This window comes from Daldinia decipiens (genome assembly GCF_022478715.1).
Source record: "Daldinia decipiens strain CBS 113046 unplaced genomic scaffold F4813scaffold_18, whole genome shotgun sequence".
Taxonomy (NCBI): Eukaryota; Fungi; Ascomycota; class Sordariomycetes; order Xylariales; family Hypoxylaceae; genus Daldinia; species Daldinia decipiens.
This window is the reverse complement of record NW_026054561.1, coordinates 661,716-680,755: the sequence shown is the minus strand read 5'-3', so window position 1 is coordinate 680,755 and position 19,040 is coordinate 661,716. Positions and strand designations below refer to the sequence as shown.

Sequence of the window (19,040 nt, the reverse complement as noted above, 5' to 3'; positions counted from 1 at the left end):
TTTGGCCGTTCTTGTAGAGTAGCTTCAGCGTCATAATTCGGTTTTAGGAATTTTTTTATAGAATGGTTGCTGTGTCATTATGGCCGTGACGAGTGGTGATGACTGAGTAGTTTTTTCATGTTAATATCGTTGTAAGGGTAGATTATACATGCTGCTTCTACAAGTATAAGTGATATGGAGACATTTTTACCAAGACAACTAGTCCTCTTGGCGACTGACTTTTTAATATTACACCTTTTTACCTTTCCGGCATCGAACCATATATGTATATATGTTTTGTATAGCCTCGGTTTACTCGGCGAAACCACATGTTGACTAGGTCCTTTTGCCGTCCATAGTCTTGCGGAGACAAACCTGACTTGGTGTTGTTCCCCACATGGTCAACTTAGACAGAACAAACAAGCTTATAAAAAGGGGGCCTCTATAGAACTGACCGGGTTCTGGCTCGCGCTCTCATTGGTTGCCAAAGCAAACTAGGATGGAGCTCCTGCGGGGGAGCTCTTAATAGCTCGGTGCGGAGATGAGAAGCTGCGGAGAATAGCGCTTGACCGCGCTCAGTCGCGTTGACCAAGTCTCTTGTCCTTAGCAAAAGGTCCGGGGAAGCTCCGTGAAAGCGCCGCCATCGAAGAAAATAAGAGCCTCCGACTTGATTTCACTCCGCCCTCTTTGGCTAGGCATGATGGCATGGAACATGGTGGAGCGGAGTAGCAGTGGGAATGTTGGGGTATATGCGGGGAGCGGAGCCTAGGTAGGTAGTTGATCACGATGCTACGTTATTACCATGGGACGACTCTTACGTAGTAGACTAGATCAGGTTAAATGCCTAGGTTAGGTATTGTAAATATGAACGTATATAAGTTCTAGGGTAACACCACGGCCCACGGAAAAGATGTTCCTCTGCATCGGGTCACATAATTTCCACGTGGAGATTGGCGTTTTGAGACAACCTCCCAGTACCTGGCACATCTGACCAGCATGGCAAGTCTTCTGTCGCTTATTACGGTGGCGACGGCGGTCTCGGCTGCTGCTCTCGCACGACGAGACTATCCGTCCGACGACCCTCTCGCTTCCTGCCCGGGCTATACCGCTTCGAATGTTGTTAGCACGGCGTCAGGATTGACGGCGGATTTAAAGCTAGCCGGCGAGGCTTGCAATGTGTACGGGACGGATCTGAAAGACTTGACTCTCGAGGTCTCATATGACACCGGTATGGCGAGCTGTTGCAGACGCTAATATCTGAGCATCTCACTAATGTCGCGTAGACACGAGGCTCCACGTCAAGATCCAAGATGCCGCTAACAATGTCTATCAAATTCCCGAGTCCGTTTTCCCTCGGCCAGAAGCCAAGGGTTCCGAAGAAGCGCAGTCGGCATTGAAGTTCGACTATACAGAAAGCCCATTCTCCTTCTCCGTATCTCGCTCGGACTCGGGAGAGGTCCTCTTCGACACGTCGGCTGCCAACATAGTGTTCGAGTCGCAGTACCTGCGTCTAAGGACGAAGTTACCCGAAAACCCGAGTCTGTATGGCCTTGGCGAGCATTCAGACCCTTTTATGCTGAACACGACCGACTACATCCGCACGCTTTGGTCGCAGGATTCATTCGGCGTCCCCGAAGGTGCGAATCTATACGGAAACCATCCCGTGTATTACGAACATCGAGAATCGGGTACTCATGGCGTGTTCTTCTTGAACTCCAACGGTATGGATATCTTGATCAACAACACGGCTGAATCCGGGCAGTATCTCGAATACAACACCCTCGGCGGAGTACTAGACTTCTACTTCGTCTCAGGCCCGAGCCCGGTCCAAGTTGCGCAGCAGTATGGCGAAATCGTGGGCCTGCCCGTGATGCAGCCGTACTGGGGATTGGGGTTCCAGAACTGCCGGTACGGATACCAGGACATTTTCGAATCGGCCGAGGTAGTCTACAATTACAGTCAAGCTGGCATCCCGCTCGAGACTATGTGGAATGATATCGACTACATGTACCGTCGAAGAGTGAGCTCACACTGCTGTCTATGAATATTACCCCTCAAACTAACAACCATTAGGTATTCTCCTTGGACCCGGAAAGATATCCTCTGCACAAGACGCGCGAATTAGTTGACTACCTGCACGCACACGACCAGCATTATGTCGTTATGGTGGATCCCGCCGTGGCCTACCAGGACTTCCCTACTGCTTTCCAACGCGGCGTTGATGACAACATCTTCATGCTTCGTGAAAACGGAACCGTGTGGAAAGGCGTTGTCTGGCCCGGAGTTACGGCCTTCCCTGACTGGTTCTCTCCTAACATCTCCAAGTATTGGAATAATGAGTTTTCTCTTTTCTTCTCTCCTGAGAACGGGATAGATATCGATGCCCTCTGGATTGATATGAACGAACCCTCTAACTTCCCGTGCTTCTTCCCTTGCGATAACCCCGAAGCTTCCGCTGAGGGATACCCGCCAGACCCACCTCCTGTCCGAACCCCTCCTCGACCTCTGCCTGGATTTTCTTGCGACTTCCAGCCCGAAGGGTCTGACTGTAAGAAGACCGAAGTGACGTCCCTAGAAATCCGTGATGGTACACCCCCGGCACACTTTGACAGCGTCTTCCTCTCGCCGATCCAGACAGAGGGTCAGCAACTTGGACTACCAGACCGTGATCTTCTCTTCCCAAAGTACGCGATCCACAACAAGGCCGCGAACACCGATAGCGCGAACGCAGCTGAGGGCGGTATCTCGAACAAGACGGTCAACACAGATCTGGTTCACCACAATGGCCTAACCATGTACGACACGCATAATTTGTACGGCACCATGATGTCTATTGCATCTCAGGAAGCTATGCTCCAAAGACGTCCTACCGTGAGGCCCATGATCATCACCCGCTCGACTTTTGCCGGAGCCGGCACTAAAGTCGGGCACTGGCTGGGAGACAACGCATCAACATGGCACCATTACCGCCTTGCTATCAGGAGCATGATGGCCTTCGCTTCCGTGTATCAGATCCCAATGGTAGGTGCCGATACATGCGGATTTGACGGCAACACCACGGAGCAGCTCTGTTCGCGCTGGGCCGCTCTTGGTGCGTTTGCACCATTCTTCCGTGTACACAACGGCCTCGAAGCCATCTCGCAGGAACTATACCGCTGGGAGACCGTAACGCAGTCTGCGCGCAAGTTCATCGATATCCGCTATCGCCTGCTCGACTACATGTACACGGCGATGCATGTCCAGACCCTCGACGGCACACCCATGGTCAACCCGCTATTCTTCCTCTACCCGCACGACAAGAACACATACCCCCTCGACCTCCAGTACTTCCTCGGCCCGGGCCTGCTTGTCGCCCCCGTGACCGAGGAGAACAGCACGAGCGTTGACGTGTACCTCCCCGACGACATCTTTTACGACTTCCTCACGCACGAGCGCATCGTGGGCGAGGGCAAGGCTATTACCGTCGCGGACCAGGAGTGGTCGGATCTACCGCTATTCCTGCGCGGCGGTGTAATTATTCCCTTGCGCGCCGAGTCCGCCATGACGACCACCGAAGTGCGCACCAAGCCCTTCGAGATCATCGTCCCTGTGGGCAAGGACGGCAAGGCAAGCGGTCGCTTGTACCTCGACGACGGCGCGAGCATCGAGCAGCCTGCCACGAGCGATATCTCGTTCGAGTACGCAGACGGCGTGCTGGCTGTCAACGGCACGTTTGGGTACAAGCCGGACGAGCTGAGGATAAGCAAGGTCACGTTCTTGGGCATCGGGAATGGAGGTTCTGGGAATAGCGGGTGCAGGAAGCGCGCTGCGAAAGACGTGGTTACGGTGGATGTAGATAAGGTGCTTAAGGAGGCGTTTACTGTTGAAGTTGGGAAAGCATAAAATGTTTGGTAAAAGGAAAAGGGGGACGGGGGAGTAAAAACATATTATCCACATGGTAATTAATACGTACTAAGTCTAATATTTATGTATAATGTATAAACAAATAAATAAATAAAAGCATCATCGATCTATCTAACTCTGCCTATCTTTTTTTATCCATCTGTAACAAATAAAATAAAAAAGAATAAAAAAAAGCTCAGTCCCAGATTCGAATCCCCTCGGATAGGGGCAGAGGATTCGAACCCGAGACCTACGAAAAACCGGCTTCGTTAGGCATCTGCTGTCAAGTCACGTTCTTTGGGAAGAACGGTTCAGCATAAGACACCACGGTGGGGTTTTCTCTGACCTCAAGTCGCCCAAGCGAGGGGCGTCGGTTGACAGTTGGTCTGCAATTTAGATATATAACATTTGCTTCGTGGGTAGGTACTTGGGTAGATGTATCTCGTTGCCTGAGTGCCAGCCAGCTGCAGAATCATGACTAGGTTATAAATAACATTTATGCATTCTACTCTTCATGCCGATTCTGACAGTGATATCAAGAGAGCCCTAATTAACATGTTCTATAGACCCCATAAAACACCGAGGATAAAGACCTCCGGGATGCCCTCCGAGATTTACGTATTAAATATACCACTTGGACGACGGCGTCTCGGTCGCTAAAACTGGACTAGACGGGGCCGGTCCATCGGCGCTCCATACCGCAATCAGAAAATATACTCCCCATGGGGTGTCGCGCGCGATGTTCCTGGGGAAGGCCTGCTTCGACACCGAGGCCGGTAGTACGTGGTCGCATGACCTGACGCCACCGAGCATGTTTAGGGGTTTCTAATTCTAGGCTGGTTTTATGTTAGCCTATGGCGTTACACGTTGGGCGCGGTGCAATTATATACGGGAGTCTAGAGCGGGCTTGGATATGGGGCGTCGGAAATATCTTAGGGAGAGACCGGGTGGGAGAATGGGGAGGGAGATATGGAATCAGATCGTGTGTGTGTGTGTGTCTAGGTACCTAGGTTTATGAGGGAAATAGAGATAAAGAATAAAAGATGTAATAATAATGAAATAATCAAAATTCATAGAAATATTAGTAGAGGAGGGAATAATCTAGCCCGCAGACTTAACAGAATAAAACCGACGAGGTGTTATAAGTGAAACGAAGCTGTCGTACATTTCAGTATTTCAAACTTCAAACTGGAAGACAAAACTAATATAGGTAGTTATCTTTTCTTCACCGACCCATAAAATTTGACTGTCACGACGACACCATACAGCAACGCAACCGGTGGATATGATTGGATCTAGCGTTGCTCATGTGTGGTTGACATGGTTGACATGGTTGACATGATTGACAAACAAACTTGACGGCTGTCTTCTGCAAGTACCCTACTCGAACCCTCCCTTTTCCTCTTCCTCTTCCTCTTAAATAGGCCAAACAATCCAAAAGAGCACTAGAGTGTCACATTACAGAAGAAAAAAAAAGGCACTGATAATTTTTTGCATTTTCCCACCACGTCTTTCAAATCCGCTTTTTTTTATCCAATTTTCAAACATTCATCCCTTGTTTCTTGTTTTTCACACGTTGTGCCGTCAACTTCAACACCCACAATTACGGCACCATGGAGACAGACGATCCCTTAGACATATCCAATGGCACCTGCTATTATGCCGTCGACACAGAAGCTAAGAAGGACTATATCCCTTGCGGCAATGTCGACGTCGGCTTGGACTGGCACTGCTGTGTCGCCGGCGATATTTGTCTAGAGGATAGTGCATGCTATCATAAGAACTGTGAGTAGCAGTCTCAAACTATATCCTACATTCTTCGAGAGATGAAAAGACCTATTCTTCTAACAAAGATCCCCCCCCTGTGGTTAGATGGTATCACCTACCTAGCGGGCTGCACCGACCAAAAATACAGTGCGCCCAATTGCCCGTACAAGGGGAAGTACGGCAGCCAGCAGTGGACCGGACTACAGCGCTGTGATGACAATCCCGATATTCTCGATGGTGACGATATATGGGCAGCGTGCAAAGAAGCCGGCGACGTGCCAGGTTCGAAGCCGCCTGCGCGCTGCAAATGCTCCAGCGACACCCAAGTCATCTCCGACAAGCCGAAGCTCGACAATGTCGCGCTACTTCCAACAAGTCTAGGCGGGACTCTATCCTGGTATGACGGCAAGAAGCCATCTGTAGATCCAACTCCGGCGACCACTACAATAACGGTGCCCTCGACTGAGACATCATCATTGACATCCTCGACATCATCCGCAGGATCATCCACCACGTCGTCTTCAGACTCGTCAAGCACCCCCACCCCAGTAGACTTAGGACCAGGCGACGGCAGCCCCGTCACGCCTCCCACCGACACACCCAACGCATCCACAAACACCGGCACGGGCCCAAACCTCTCCACAGCAGCACAAGCCGGCATCGGTGTCGGCGCAGGCGTCGGCGCCCTGCTAATCGGGTGTCTCATATATCTAGCGCTCCTACTCCGCAAGCGCCGCAGAGCAAAGACTCACGGCTCCAGCCTCGACTCCGCATCCATGGCGCGACAGGACCTCCCCAGCACCACCAACAATCCCAACCCACCGAGCTCCCTCGTATCACCACCACCACCACCACCGTTCGGCCAGACGTACCCCAGCTTCCAGTCAGAGCTAGCAGCCGACGAGCCCAAGAGCGCAGTCACCGCCACCACGCCTGTCCCGTACTCCCCCTCCGCAGCCTCGATCCCGTTCTCGCCCACCGCGGCCTCTTTCTCCTCCCAGCACCAGAAGAGATATACAGCGTACAACCCGACGCTGCACGGGAACTACGCCGAGAAGAGCGAGGCGGGTGTGGGCCAGATGCCCGTTTCGCCGATGAGTCCGGAGCCGCAGGGGAGTCCTGCGATAGGGGGAGCGCATGGGGTGTATGTTCACGAGTTGGAGGGTTAAAGGGGGGTTTTAGGGGGGTTTTAGGGGGGGGGGAAGGGAAGGGAAAACTACCTACCTAGGTGCCGAAGGCGTTATCTGGAGTTAACTAGGGGTTACATGATACTCAAGCTTTCGATTTGCTCCGTTTAAGACTGCGTTTACTGCATCGGCTTAGTATTGAGGTTCTGTGCCTTAGGACAGACGGCGTGGTTGTCGTTGGAGGGTGCGCAACGAAATGAAATTAATGATACAATTGACGATTGGCCGACGAGTTTAATGTGGCTTAACTATATATCTAGCTTAAGTGAATAAGTGAATAAATGAATAAGTGCATCGTTTACGAGTATATGCGTCTAGTCATCATCAAGACCCCGTCTCCTCATGTCGCTGCTGACTTGTATTTAATGTCGCGTATACGTTGATGGTAGAGGATATCTTATTGTAGTCTTTATATCCACGCCCAAGTCAAATAGCTATGGAAGGCAATACAACAGCAAACCTTTCCCTTCTTCATTGACGGGAAGTATTCTACGTGGGTGGCCAATATGTACCAGATGATGCCGGAAACCATACGCGGCAAGGACAAATGTATGTCGAAAGACTTATCCCCGCGGAGTCAGATAGTAGTCCAAGCAGACCTTTTCCTATAGTTTTTATCCACGGCGCAACAAGGTCTGGCGCGGTAAGGTTGTCTCAATTTCAACCCCCTTAATCATCTTACTCAGTCATACATAGTATTAGGTAGTTATGCTAACATCGACCAGGACTGGCTCACAAAGCCCGACGGACAACCAGGCTGGGCCTCGTACTTCCTATCCCAAGGCTTCGAGTGCTACCTTGTCGACCTGCCCTTCTGCGGCAGGAGCCCCTGGCATCCCGGCAACGGACCCATGATCACCTACCCAGCCGAGACCATCCAGACCATGTTCACCGCATGCAGGGACTTCGGGACATGGCCCCAAGCCAAGCTTCACACGCAATGGCCCGGCACCGGCCGCATCGGCGATCCCATCTTCGACCAATTCTTCGCCTCGGCGCAGCAGTTTCCAAGCGACGCCGCGACGCAGGAAACGACGTCGCAGGCAGCCTGCGCCGCGCTCCTGGACCGCATCGGCAAGCCTGCCATTCTCGTCGGACACTCGGCCGGGGCCCCAACCCTCTGGCTGGCCGCGGACGTGCGCCCGGCCGCCGTCGAGATGATCGTCGCGCTCGACCCCGCCCGCCCGCCGTTCTGCAAGGTCGGCTTGAAACCCGGCGCCAGCGCGCCCTACGGCATCGCCAACGCACCGTTGACCTACGTGCCGCCCGTCGCCGATCCAGATGCCGACTTCGCCAAGATGATCGTCCCGGCGCCGGGGCCGGATCTGATGGACTGCATGGGGCAGGCGGAGGGGGAGGGGGAGGGGAGACCTCGGCAACTGGTCAATCTGGTGCGCGTGAGGGTGCTTGTTGTCACGGCGCAGGCGTCGTATCATGCGCAGTACGACTGGGGGTCGTGCGGTACTTGCGGCAGGCGGGAGTTAGGGGGACGGAGTACTTGAGGCTGGAGGAGAAGGGAATCTGTGGGAATGGCCATATGATGTTTATGGAGAGGAATAGCGATGTAGTAGCTGCGGAGGTGGTGAGGTGGATTGAGAAGGGCCAGGAGGTGGTGTAAGGGACATCAGTGTTGGTGTTGTTTTCTGCCCGGGGCTTAGTTCGTATTACGCAGTGCGAATTGTACACTTGATGAGCTCGGGAGGGGGTTATGGTCTAGTCAGGAATAGTTCGGCGTGTCGTGATTTCTGGAGTTCCTTTTTTTCCCTACTAGCTTGTTGATAGGGGGCCATGAAATAGGGGTAGCGTGTGTTTTCCCAACCGTTAAACGAGGAGGCAAAATATGTAGTGATTCTCATTTATTATTATTATTTTAAAAAATACTTAGGCCGTGTAACTACACCATGCGCTGATCTTGTCTACTCTAAGCTTTATCGTAGATCCAGCCAGTATCTCGTAAGCTGGTTTATCCCGATGGCGCGGGAAGTGCTGAAGCCGTTACCCAGTTGTCATCATGTAGATGAATAATCAGCAGTCTTATTTTTTTTCTCTCTTTTTTTTTTCAATAGGATCCTGAGGTTTTCCAGATCTGGTGAGGGTAGGAGAAAAGGGGGTATTGGGAGCGTGAAAACATAAATTTATGTGGAAGACAGCCTAGATATTTATGCCCTACTTGTCAAGGCTCTCTGGGGTGTTTGAAGTATCTCGGCCGGGATGTATTGAGGTGGCCGGGCGTCGCGAGACTCTTTCCTCAGATGCTTATGATAATCTATATCGACTGAGGCGATTTCCCTATAAGTAGAGACATCGTTTACTCGTCCGGACTGAGAAATGTGTACCTTGCGCACCCAAGATCTTAACCCCGTCCATGAACTTTTAGGTACCTGGGGTAGCTGCTCTAGTTGTATCATAATCTCGGGATCGCTAGGTTCATGTCGTAGTTCCCTATGGTTGTGCTTTCGATAAGTCGAAATGAATTTGGGTAAGGAATCCCGTAAGACGGTTCGAGTCAATCTGCGGAATGGGACGAAGACTATCGGCATACAGCTACAGGAAATCCCTACGTTGAGCTCGACCGCTCTAAGAGAAATGGTGTTAGTTCGCCTATAGAAATGCAAAGAACAAAACGCCAGTGGTGGTCGTCGTAGAGCTTACGCGAACGCAGATACCAGGTGACCAAGCCAGGTAACATCATGAGATCGTATCGCCTTCACGCGATACACTGCGCAAAGGAGAGAAAAGATACAAGCTCTACGAGGGCGTTAGAATTAAGCGTGGAACTTTAGGAAATAGGAAAGCCCACATCAATCCCGTGAGGAAAATACAGCACACACCAATCTTCTGTTTGGGTGGGAGTCGGATTTTAAGAGTCAAAGCCACGGGTATCGCAAGTAAATGTAAATCCGTAACAGTGCTGAATACACTCGTGGTAACCCAAAGAGGTTCCTGCGGTACTGAACAATCAACCTCGGCATCGGTGTTGAATATCTGCGCTGTTGGAGTGTATCCTTTACAGGTGACCTGGATTGTTATGACGACGATCAAATAGAAGAGTATCACTACAGCCAGTGTTATCCAAATGAGGATCCTAGCCCCCTTCACGGGGTTAAAAATGCGAAGATAAAATGCCAGAAGTGTCGCTTTGATGAAGACCGCGGCAGTCGAATAGACGTAGCTTGGTGCAAAGCTATACTAGGTAACATCAAAATTAGTCAATGAAGACCACAATTGTCTTCTAATCTAGTGCTTGGAAGAGACATCTATACTTTCAGAACAACTTTCTGATGAAATTCAGACATCGGTATGTCCCATTGATGGCGGCCCATCGTATTATCAAAGGCTATTGCTTATTGTAAGCCTCTGGGCGAGTGGGTACAGATATTCCAGTTGTGACGAACCTTTAAGTATAAGAGAACAATAACAAGTAGTACCTATCTGAAATGCAATTAGTTTCTTCTCGTGGGCTACGGATCTGAACACTCCTAACCGCTGAGACGAGACAGAGGCCTTATAGCCACCACATTAGCATGTTCCTCTAACAAATATAAAGAAGAAGAAAACTTACAGTCTTCTATCCCCATGTTGCACGTTACCCACGCTCGAGTATAAATTCGCAAAGTTAAAAGGCAATACATAATTGCTAGCGTCAAGCCTGTGAGTATTCTAGAAGTCGGAGCTATCGTCGGTGGATCGATAAAGTTGGGCGTCACCCCCGGTGGAGGCGCCAAGCTGGGTATTTGAGACTGGTCAAGGTTGAACATATTCGCTCCATTCATGGTTTCGTATACATACAATACTTAGGCGGGACCCCTTTCTTGCTGTGAAATGGCGAGATGTGTCGGGTTACTATAAGCAGCTATGCTCGATAGATAGAAATATGCCGAGGGATACCTAAAGTTTTATGGCACCTTATAAATTGAAAGGCAGAATGTGTAACCTTGCTGCCTAGCGCCCCCGATGACATGCAGGCATTCGGATAAGTTAATGGTAGTGGCCATTGCTGACAGCTCGCGAGTTCCGAGACATCTGACGAGGCCGACGAGGCTAACGTAATACCAGAAACGAGGCTTTTGGCGTTATACGACATATCCATATCATGTTCATTGGATGTCTCCCTTCGAAGTCCTATTCGTAAGTAGTAGCAATGCTATACGGTAGTAAGACCGGAGTAAGATACAGCAGCGACTGAAATTTTACACTCATATGTGTCGTTTTCTAGAATACTGAACCTCACTGAAAGACCCACTAATGGAAGGTACAGTAACAAAATATCCAGTTCTGAGCTGAAGCACAGCTGACTGAAATAAGAAAAACATGCGTGGTCCTAGGAGGGGGGGCTGTTTCTAAGACATCTTGTCACTGGAAAACGGCGAGACGCGACGAAGGGATATAGATCTTCCCGAAATTCCGCAGGGCACACGTCTGTAGTTCGTCCAAAGTATATATTGATTATACTGGTGCGGCTTTGACAAATCCCATGTTGAGAAGATGTCCGCAGAGAAACCCGGTGGCTTACACCTAAGTCCTAGTAGTCGTTCACCAAGCCTCCAACTACCCCTATCAATTTATCAATTGAAGCTCCCCGAGTGTATAATTCAGTTGTTGTTACTAAGCACCAACATGGGTAAAGCCTTTCAATTCCTTCACCAGATTCGGCTTTGTTTCTTGCCTTTCTTACCTATGCACCTATCAGAGGACTCATCCTCATCCTCATCCAACATTCCATTCAGTTTTCCACATCAATACCTATGTACTTGGATCTATCATGCCGTGCATCCGAGTACCTGATACTAACATGCTAACCCATCTCTTAAGTTTTTGCCGCTTTGGATTTTTGCTTTGGTGTTACCAACATAGAAAATAAAAAAGACGCTGTCATGTCCACCGCGTCTGCCATGTCTACCCGAGGAACAGGGATAACACTACGACCCTGGGTAAGAGGTAGGCAAGTCTATACGACGAACCACTAAAACCATCCTAAACCTATCAGCAGAACCGTTTGATCCATGGCCGTGGTATTACCCGGCTTTGTCTAGACGCAATGCGGATGGTGAGATGCGCCGAGATATAACCCACACACCGCGAGACGTTTATATTCGCTACGATTGCGTGATTGGTGCTAACTCTTTTCAACCATCGGCTACATGGTTACAGACCAGCAACACGAACTACATAGTATGTCGCTATGTACCTACACAATGCAATCGGCCCTGCGGTTGGATCTATCTATACCGTTGGTAATACTACCCTAAGATTAATTAAAAACTTAATACATAATATGTTCCTCGCGATTTTCACGGTCTTCACGGTTTCGCTCATCCTACCGTGTGACCTTCGTTGGTGCGTTAAGTCAGCGCTCCGTCAAATTGAAGGGAAGTGTGAAGTTCTATAATTAAAAGTGGTTTATCACCGCCAAGTATCCAAGTTTCTCCTTGGCGTCGATATATTCCAGGAACTTAAGCTGCCGAGATGTCTTCCCGCCTTTCGGGCGAAGCCAAGGACGAAGCCAAGTTCTCTAGCGCAATTCCCGCAGCTGAGCCTCCAGCCAACCAACGACCTCTTTCGACAGAGAACATAGTTAAGGACGGCAGCCCAAGCAAAGAAAAGCTTCCTGTCGAAGACGCCGTCGAGGTTGATGCCGATCTCGAGGACGAAAATGACCCCGAGATCAGCCAGATCCCTCCAGAGGTGAGGCGAGTCGTCAGTCTTCACGATGACACGACTTTACCCACCTTAACATTTCGATATTTTATTCTCTCCATTCTCTTCGTTATCCCTGGAGCTTTTCTTTCTTCGATGAACAGCTACCGAACCACGTATGCGCCCTACTCAGTTTTCTTCGTCCAGATCGCCTCCAATTATGTCGGCCTCTGGCTTGCCCGCGTGCTTCCTAATCGCCAATTCCGCATTCCCTTCACCCGTTGGTCTTTCAACATGAACCCAGGTCCATGGTCGGTCAAGGAGCATGTCTTAATCACCCTAACAGCAGCCTCTGGTGCGACGGGCAATGGAGGCACCACGCCTATCGCGCTTGGCGACCTCTACTTTAACGAACGCCTTCACCCCGCAGCGGCCATCTTTTTCATGTGGTCCATTGACGCTACCGGGTATGCCTTCGCTGCTCTCGCGCGTCAAATCCTACTATACGAACCTGCATACCCTTGGTTCCAGGCCCTTTGCCAAGCTGCGCTTTTCGAAACCCAGAGTCGACAGAACAAGAATCCGACTCCGACCGCGCGCAAGCAGATGCGCGTGTTCTGGTGGGTGCTCCTCGGCATCACGCTCTGGCAGTTCTTGCCAGAATACGCATTCCCAATGCTGAACTCGATGGCCTTTTTGTGCTGGGTTGCTCCTCATAATCCTGTTGCTAATTTTATAGGATCTGGTCTTGGTGGAATGGGATTTCTCAATTTCTCCTTTGATTGGGCTAATATCGTGAGTCTTGTGATGAAATTCCAATAAGGCATAAATGAAACCATACTAAATGATTCGAAAGTCCAACTATCTCGCCGGAGTTCCGCTATTTTTGAGTCCTTGGTGGTCGCAAGTCGTACTTTTCTGTTCCTTTGTTATGTCATGTTGGGTGTTATTGCCCGCTGCAAAATGGGGACACCTTGGAAGTTATCCTCATTGCCTGATGACGAACCGAGCTTGTACTGCCGATGGGAGCAAATATCCTGTCACCGATCTAGTCACACCGCAAAACACCTTCAACCAGACGGCTTACGAAGAAAACGGCCCGTTGTACCTTGGCGTTCATTACCTATGGTCCATTTTCTTTGATTATGCCTCTTACACTTCGGCTTACTCTTGGATCGTGTTCTTTGGGGCTGGCCAAATTAGAGACGGGTACAGGAAATTCCGCGCCCGCCAGAAAAACCCGGGCCAAGGAATCAATCATCAATGGTATGTCTTAAGAATACCCACCGGTAATCTATCCTGAGGTATTCGTTGAAGCTGATATGTCCACAGTACGTTGATATGCCTCGTTATATCACCAGCCTACCCAACCTCTGTACATACTTCCTATGGTACTAACGTAAGTAGATTCCGATAGATTGAACGTCCTGATGAGATCTTATAAAGAGGTTCCTCTGTGGTGGTATATTACGCTGTTCCTCGCCTCATTTACATGTGTAATGACAATGGTTGGGATGAACATCATATTCATTCCCTGGTGGACTTACTTGGTGGCACTTGCGACAGGAGCTGCTATCGTCGTGCCTCTCGGCTGGCTTTATGCCATTAGCAACTTCCAACTGCCCATCGGAACGTTCAATGAATTGCTATACGGTACAATGGTTCAAAACCTAAGCACTCATCGCAATCCCATTGGAGCTAGCGTAAGTCTTTCGTCCTGACGAGTGTTTCGTACGCTAATCTTGCTCATCAGGTGTATGGTGCTCTGGCTGGTGGTGGTATGATACCCTCGTCCCATCGATTACCCGTTTCCACTCAACTCCCTCCTCGTAATGAATACTAACAATAATGATAGCCTGGTATAGGGCCCAGTATATGTTGCAAGATCAAAAAATAGGGCATTACATGCACGTCCCTCAACGTACGGTTTTCTTCTCGCAAATCTTCGGAATCACTATGGGTGTGCCGATCAATTATGCAGCAATGCGCTGGATCATGGATTCCAAGCGCGACTACCTAACTGGAGCCGTTGATGATCCAGCCCATATATGGACAGGTCAAAGTCTGGCCGGCTCTTTGACTATGGGGGTTCAATATGTTTTACTAGTAAGTTGCCTTGTTTTCTAGTCTTCAAGTACTACACACGAACGCTAGATACTGACTCTATTCAAAAGGGGCCAACCCGACTCTTCCAACAAGAACAGTTTCGTCCTCTCCCCTATGCTTTCCTCGTCGGCGCGGCCTGTCCGGCCATCATATACGCGCTCCACCGGCTATTCCCTCGCGCCAAATTCCACCTTTTCAACACCACCATCTTCTTCAGCGGCGCGTCTATCTTCTACGGCAACGTGTCGACGGGGTACTTCTCGCGTTTCATAGGAGGGTTCGTCGTTATGTTCTGGGCGTACAGGTACCGCTACCAGCTATGGGCCAAGTACAACTTTATCCTCGCGGCTGCGTTCGACGCGGGGTTCAACCTAAACATGCTCTTGATCTTCTTAATCTTCGGTAGCGCAAAGGTCATTGGCATGCCGAATTGGTGGGGGAATGATGCGGCTAGCGTGGAGAAATGCTATGCGCTTGAATAGAGTTGCTGTCCTGTTGGCATCTTATTTTAAAGTATATATATTACGAATATACTAGCACTATATTTGGATTAAATAGGCGAAGATTAGTCGAATGAACGGATATTCAACCTAATCACAGGTACCTACCTAATGTTTCGTAGATTGAGACGATGGGAATTTTACTAAATAGATATCGGAGAACCTTCGGCCGGACTGGGAATCCATAACAGCAGGGTCACTTAACACCGATCACTTGATTTCAACGAATAATTGACCGCCCTCCTTAACGTATCGTTCTAGGTTACCAATATATAGAAATACGGGGTGATCTTACCCGGAAGGACAGCTGGAACATGGATAATACTTAGGGGATAGAAGTGCGGGAGTCAAGCAGCTTGTCGAATTGGTTGATATAGCTAGGCCTGTGACTCCTATCAGTGTGTTGAGTCAAGTTGTAACTTGATGGCGGTCTTGTTTCCTCGTAGCTTGTAAGAGAGGAGGAACTTGGAGTGTCAGGATTCTAGATAACTAGGTTTAAATATAGATTTACTTCTCGGCTATGTACGTCGAGTTGATTACGGGTTGCATGACACCAACATGGAAGTAATGAATTGTAGACGAAGCTAGTTGGTTCTACTGCCAAACTATGAAAAAGGTCTGGGTATATGTTATCACGTTTGTGTGTTGGAGCCAGGTGAGGTATATGAGGCTTGGCACCTAATAACTCGGTCAACTCAGGTTTATAAGCGGTATAGAGCCTACTGGCAATATACATTATCTATGAATTAGCATGCGTAGTTGTTAAAAAGGGATCTAGCACGGTGTCATGGTTACTATAGGAGTCACGATATTATCTGGTGGATCATCAGATAACACCGTGACTCAGGACCTAAGTCAAGGACTTCCTTTGTGTATGTAAAAAAAGCCTTGCAGCATCTTCGACATATGACACATTTTGGTTTCAACCTCGTGATACATGGACAGCCACTTCAAAGCGAAAATGACGATGTCACGAGGTGGAACTAAACAGTAGGGAAACAACTTCGTTATTCCGCGAGGAACTCTAATCTGTCTACAAGAGTCTGTGCCTATACATACTGAACATGTCCTTTGTTTTAGATGTCTCATCTAGAATCCTGACAGACGACACGTAGACTAAACTCCTGACGAGTTTCAGTCTTCTGTGTAAGCACAACATTATAGAATGATCCAATCCATAACTAATACCGTTGTTTCTTTTTACGGAGGCTTATTTTCTAACTTCGTAAGATACCTTCCAGAATATACCTACGAATGTATTTAGTTGTTTCTTGAATATGCTTTCCATAAGAGAATACTGTATTGCAAACTAAAAAATACGAAAATGTCACGGTTCTCATCTATAATAGACACCTAAGGTTTAATATCAGGATAGAGCACATACACACCCTAAGGTTATATATAATATCAATGTTATATTTGATCTACGAGTGAAACAAAGTTTGACGAAAAATGTTAACTTTACATGAGTAAAAAATAAAAATAAACCGAGAACCGTCTGAAAAGCAGATACTTGGACGAATATGGCAATTTAGAAAACTGTATATAAAAAGGGGAATATAAGCTAAAAGACAAAGGAGATTTTACAATGTGATTATTTTTAGCGACGAGCTAGACAACGAAAAGCAAAAGCACAACTCGAAGAAGATTGTGTTAGCATCTAGCGCACATGGTACTTTCGTGATGTCTCAACTCGGAGGGCTGTGCAAGCCGCTAAACATGACGGTAAACATAGTACAACACACGATGCAAATATAGTCATATTGTGGATAATGACAGACTGTGGGATAAAACCATTTAGTCAACACCGGCGGGCTTTAGCCCACCAAGTATAAAGGAGGTTATTATAGGCAACCCGCTAAACATGTACATTAAGTCTCGGTAGCTCTCATGTCTATTCGCCACATCAGCAGCGGCTATCCACATAGTATACTACTACGTATAGGCGCTACCTACTTTAGAATCTATCGTTACGTATGTACTGTACATAGGAGCTTGTTGGCGGTCACTATACTCGAAAACTATTTATTTGGACCAAACCATCGCCTTTTTAGGTGAAGAACCGGAGAGCTCATTGCTCGAGCTATCGTTTACCCCTCTTCCATGAAGAACTCTACTCTCCTCAACTTGTGTCATTTTGTCTTACAAACAGTCCTCGAAAATGTATGACGTTGGTTCAAAGTCCGTGAGTTTTAGACGGGATCATTGATATTGTTGATCTACCGGCGGAGATCCGGGAGATCCCCGAGGAGTCTGATCTTTTCGTCTATCGACCACCGTGAAGATGGCGTCACCTAGTATCTAACTAGCCATAATGTCTCTCTATTGCTTTTCACGTAAGGGCCAAACGCGACATGTGGCAAGTAACTAGGTTAGATTCCTATTTTTGTGACTCAGAGGGCTGCGAAGCGAAGATGCCCAAACAACACGATACCTACATATCCACCCACGCACTTGGTAAGACGATATAAGCGAATGCTCTGAGGTCGAATAATACCTTGGTCTCTAGACGTGACCCCTCAATTTATGGGAACGGGCTTGAAGCGGCGTCGACGACAGAGGAGAAATGAAGGGTTGGAAATTAGCGTGGCACCAGTCAATTGCGTCGCTAAAGATGCTAATGCAGCCCAGAGAGCCGTTAAGACCAAATGCGCCTGAAGATACAGAATGGAGCCGGTGCTGTAGAACTGCCCGATTTCACGGCGGAGGAAAACCATCCTCGTATACTTGCGGAAGTGATGCAAACGAAGGAAGGGAGCTTTCTATCTCCATTTGTACCTCCACAGAAGTTGTACGTGGCACGTAATGTTGAGGCTTACGTGGAAGAAGCTTAAAGCTGAACGTTGCGGCTACAAAATAGCGTTTCTTCATACGCTGGTCCAACTTAAAATTCTATTTTATAAGTTACACCACATAACCCTAACACACATGCGCCCAATGAAGAATGTGGGTTCAACTTAGGGTATACATACGAGGGTAATTGCTTGCGAACGTCCTTTTTTAGTAGTTCACATTGCGTAAAATGGGGTAGCGGACTTTTAAATCATGTATGTATGTGGCGCATATTTCCCTATCGGCAGTTTGAAGCTATTTTAGAACAGAGGATTGGATGGTACGTTGGAGTAGTCTTTTCTTAATGCTGGTGGACAACAATGGGGAACAGGGAATAGGGAATAGACAATTAAGTATAGGTCCCTGTCGTTAATATTGTGAGGAGACTCGTTGCACTGTTATCAATCTATCCAATCTATGTCATCTCTACCTTAGGTACCTAGGTAATCTCTAATCTTGATGCCCCGCGATTGGGGGGGGTGCTGGATAGAAAAAGACGATTAGATTAGGTACATAGATTCATGATAAGAGAATAAAATAAAGACGAGTGTCGGATCTCGGAAAGCGTTATTTTGACGAACGGGTAGATCCTCTTTACAAGACACTCGGACTCCAATATTCTCTGCCGCTGCCACGGACGTTGTTAGTGTTACATGAGTGGAGGACCCCGAAACATTAATAGACAAAATAATGGTTAGGTACATAACCTAACCTAACCTAAACCCTAACTGACATAATACCTTAAGTTAGGTCTTAAGTTATTAGGTTAGCCATAATGCGATTGACAAACGCCCAACTGTCAAACCTGTCAAACTCGAGTGATACAATTCGCGCGAACTTGAGTCAAATCAACATTGACTGAGACTGCGGCGGCAGTGCCGAGACTCTTGTTTGCAATCTGTCGCGGAAAGTCTAGAAGGATACCTAATTCGTAATACGGATGCGGTGCGACCTGGGAAAATCATGATTTACCCCGGACTCTCCTTGTGGTGATTAAACGGTTATAGGTAGACATCGGTAATTTTGAGGGGGGGGGGGGGGGCTGATGAGGTCCTACCGCGAGTTGGGGTTATCACATATCGATTTAATCTTATTTTTTTTATTTTTTTTATTTTTAAAGTATTAATCTTATGCTGCAAAAAAAACAAGC

At 48.3% G+C, this 19,040-nt stretch overlaps 5 protein-coding genes across 5 annotated transcripts; 4 read left to right on the top strand and 1 right to left on the bottom strand.

Annotated features, from left to right (window-relative positions):
• Positions 1-464: 464 nt before the first annotated feature.
• On the top strand, positions 465-3,987 carry F4813DRAFT_87207 (glycoside hydrolase family 31 protein). The gene is made up of 4 exons (XM_049248986.1): positions 465-748; positions 810-1,207; positions 1,263-1,999; positions 2,053-3,987. Exons 2-4 carry the CDS (start codon positions 976-978, stop codon positions 3,859-3,861), a joined length of 2,778 nt encoding a protein of 925 aa, XP_049099336.1. The 5' UTR covers positions 465-748; positions 810-975; the 3' UTR covers positions 3,862-3,987.
• A 1,083-nt stretch (positions 3,988-5,070) lies between these two features.
• On the top strand, positions 5,071-7,027 carry F4813DRAFT_361195 (uncharacterized protein). Its single transcript, XM_049243508.1, has 2 exons — positions 5,071-5,632; positions 5,748-7,027. Exons 1-2 carry the CDS (start codon positions 5,630-5,632, stop codon positions 6,795-6,797), a joined length of 1,053 nt encoding a protein of 350 aa, XP_049099335.1. The 5' UTR covers positions 5,071-5,629; the 3' UTR covers positions 6,798-7,027.
• Positions 7,028-7,170: 143 nt separating this feature from the next.
• On the top strand, positions 7,171-8,665 carry F4813DRAFT_361193 (Alpha/beta hydrolase fold-1). Its single transcript, XM_049243507.1, has 2 exons — positions 7,171-7,458; positions 7,541-8,665. Exons 1-2 carry the CDS (start codon positions 7,363-7,365, stop codon positions 8,315-8,317), a joined length of 873 nt encoding a protein of 290 aa, XP_049099334.1. The 5' UTR covers positions 7,171-7,362; the 3' UTR covers positions 8,318-8,665.
• A 38-nt stretch (positions 8,666-8,703) lies between these two features.
• F4813DRAFT_87100 (uncharacterized protein) lies at positions 8,704-11,030 on the bottom strand. Its single transcript, XM_049248985.1, has 7 exons — positions 10,378-11,030; positions 10,300-10,319; positions 10,211-10,247; positions 10,079-10,152; positions 9,616-10,004; positions 9,468-9,563; positions 8,704-9,392 (listed from the first exon to the last, which is right to left on the bottom strand). Exons 1-7 carry the CDS (start codon positions 10,586-10,588, stop codon positions 8,975-8,977), a joined length of 1,245 nt encoding a protein of 414 aa, XP_049099333.1. The 5' UTR covers positions 10,589-11,030; the 3' UTR covers positions 8,704-8,974.
• Positions 11,031-12,281: 1,251 nt separating this feature from the next.
• F4813DRAFT_396517 (OPT superfamily oligopeptide transporter) lies at positions 12,282-15,605 on the top strand (the record flags this gene model as incomplete). Its single annotated transcript, XM_049247835.1, has 6 exons — positions 12,282-13,247; positions 13,309-13,741; positions 13,860-14,155; positions 14,206-14,230; positions 14,308-14,558; positions 14,627-15,605. 6 exons carry the CDS (start codon positions 12,282-12,284, stop codon positions 15,038-15,040), a joined length of 2,385 nt encoding a protein of 794 aa, XP_049099332.1. The 3' UTR covers positions 15,041-15,605.
• Between the last annotated feature and the right edge of the window lie 3,435 nt (positions 15,606-19,040).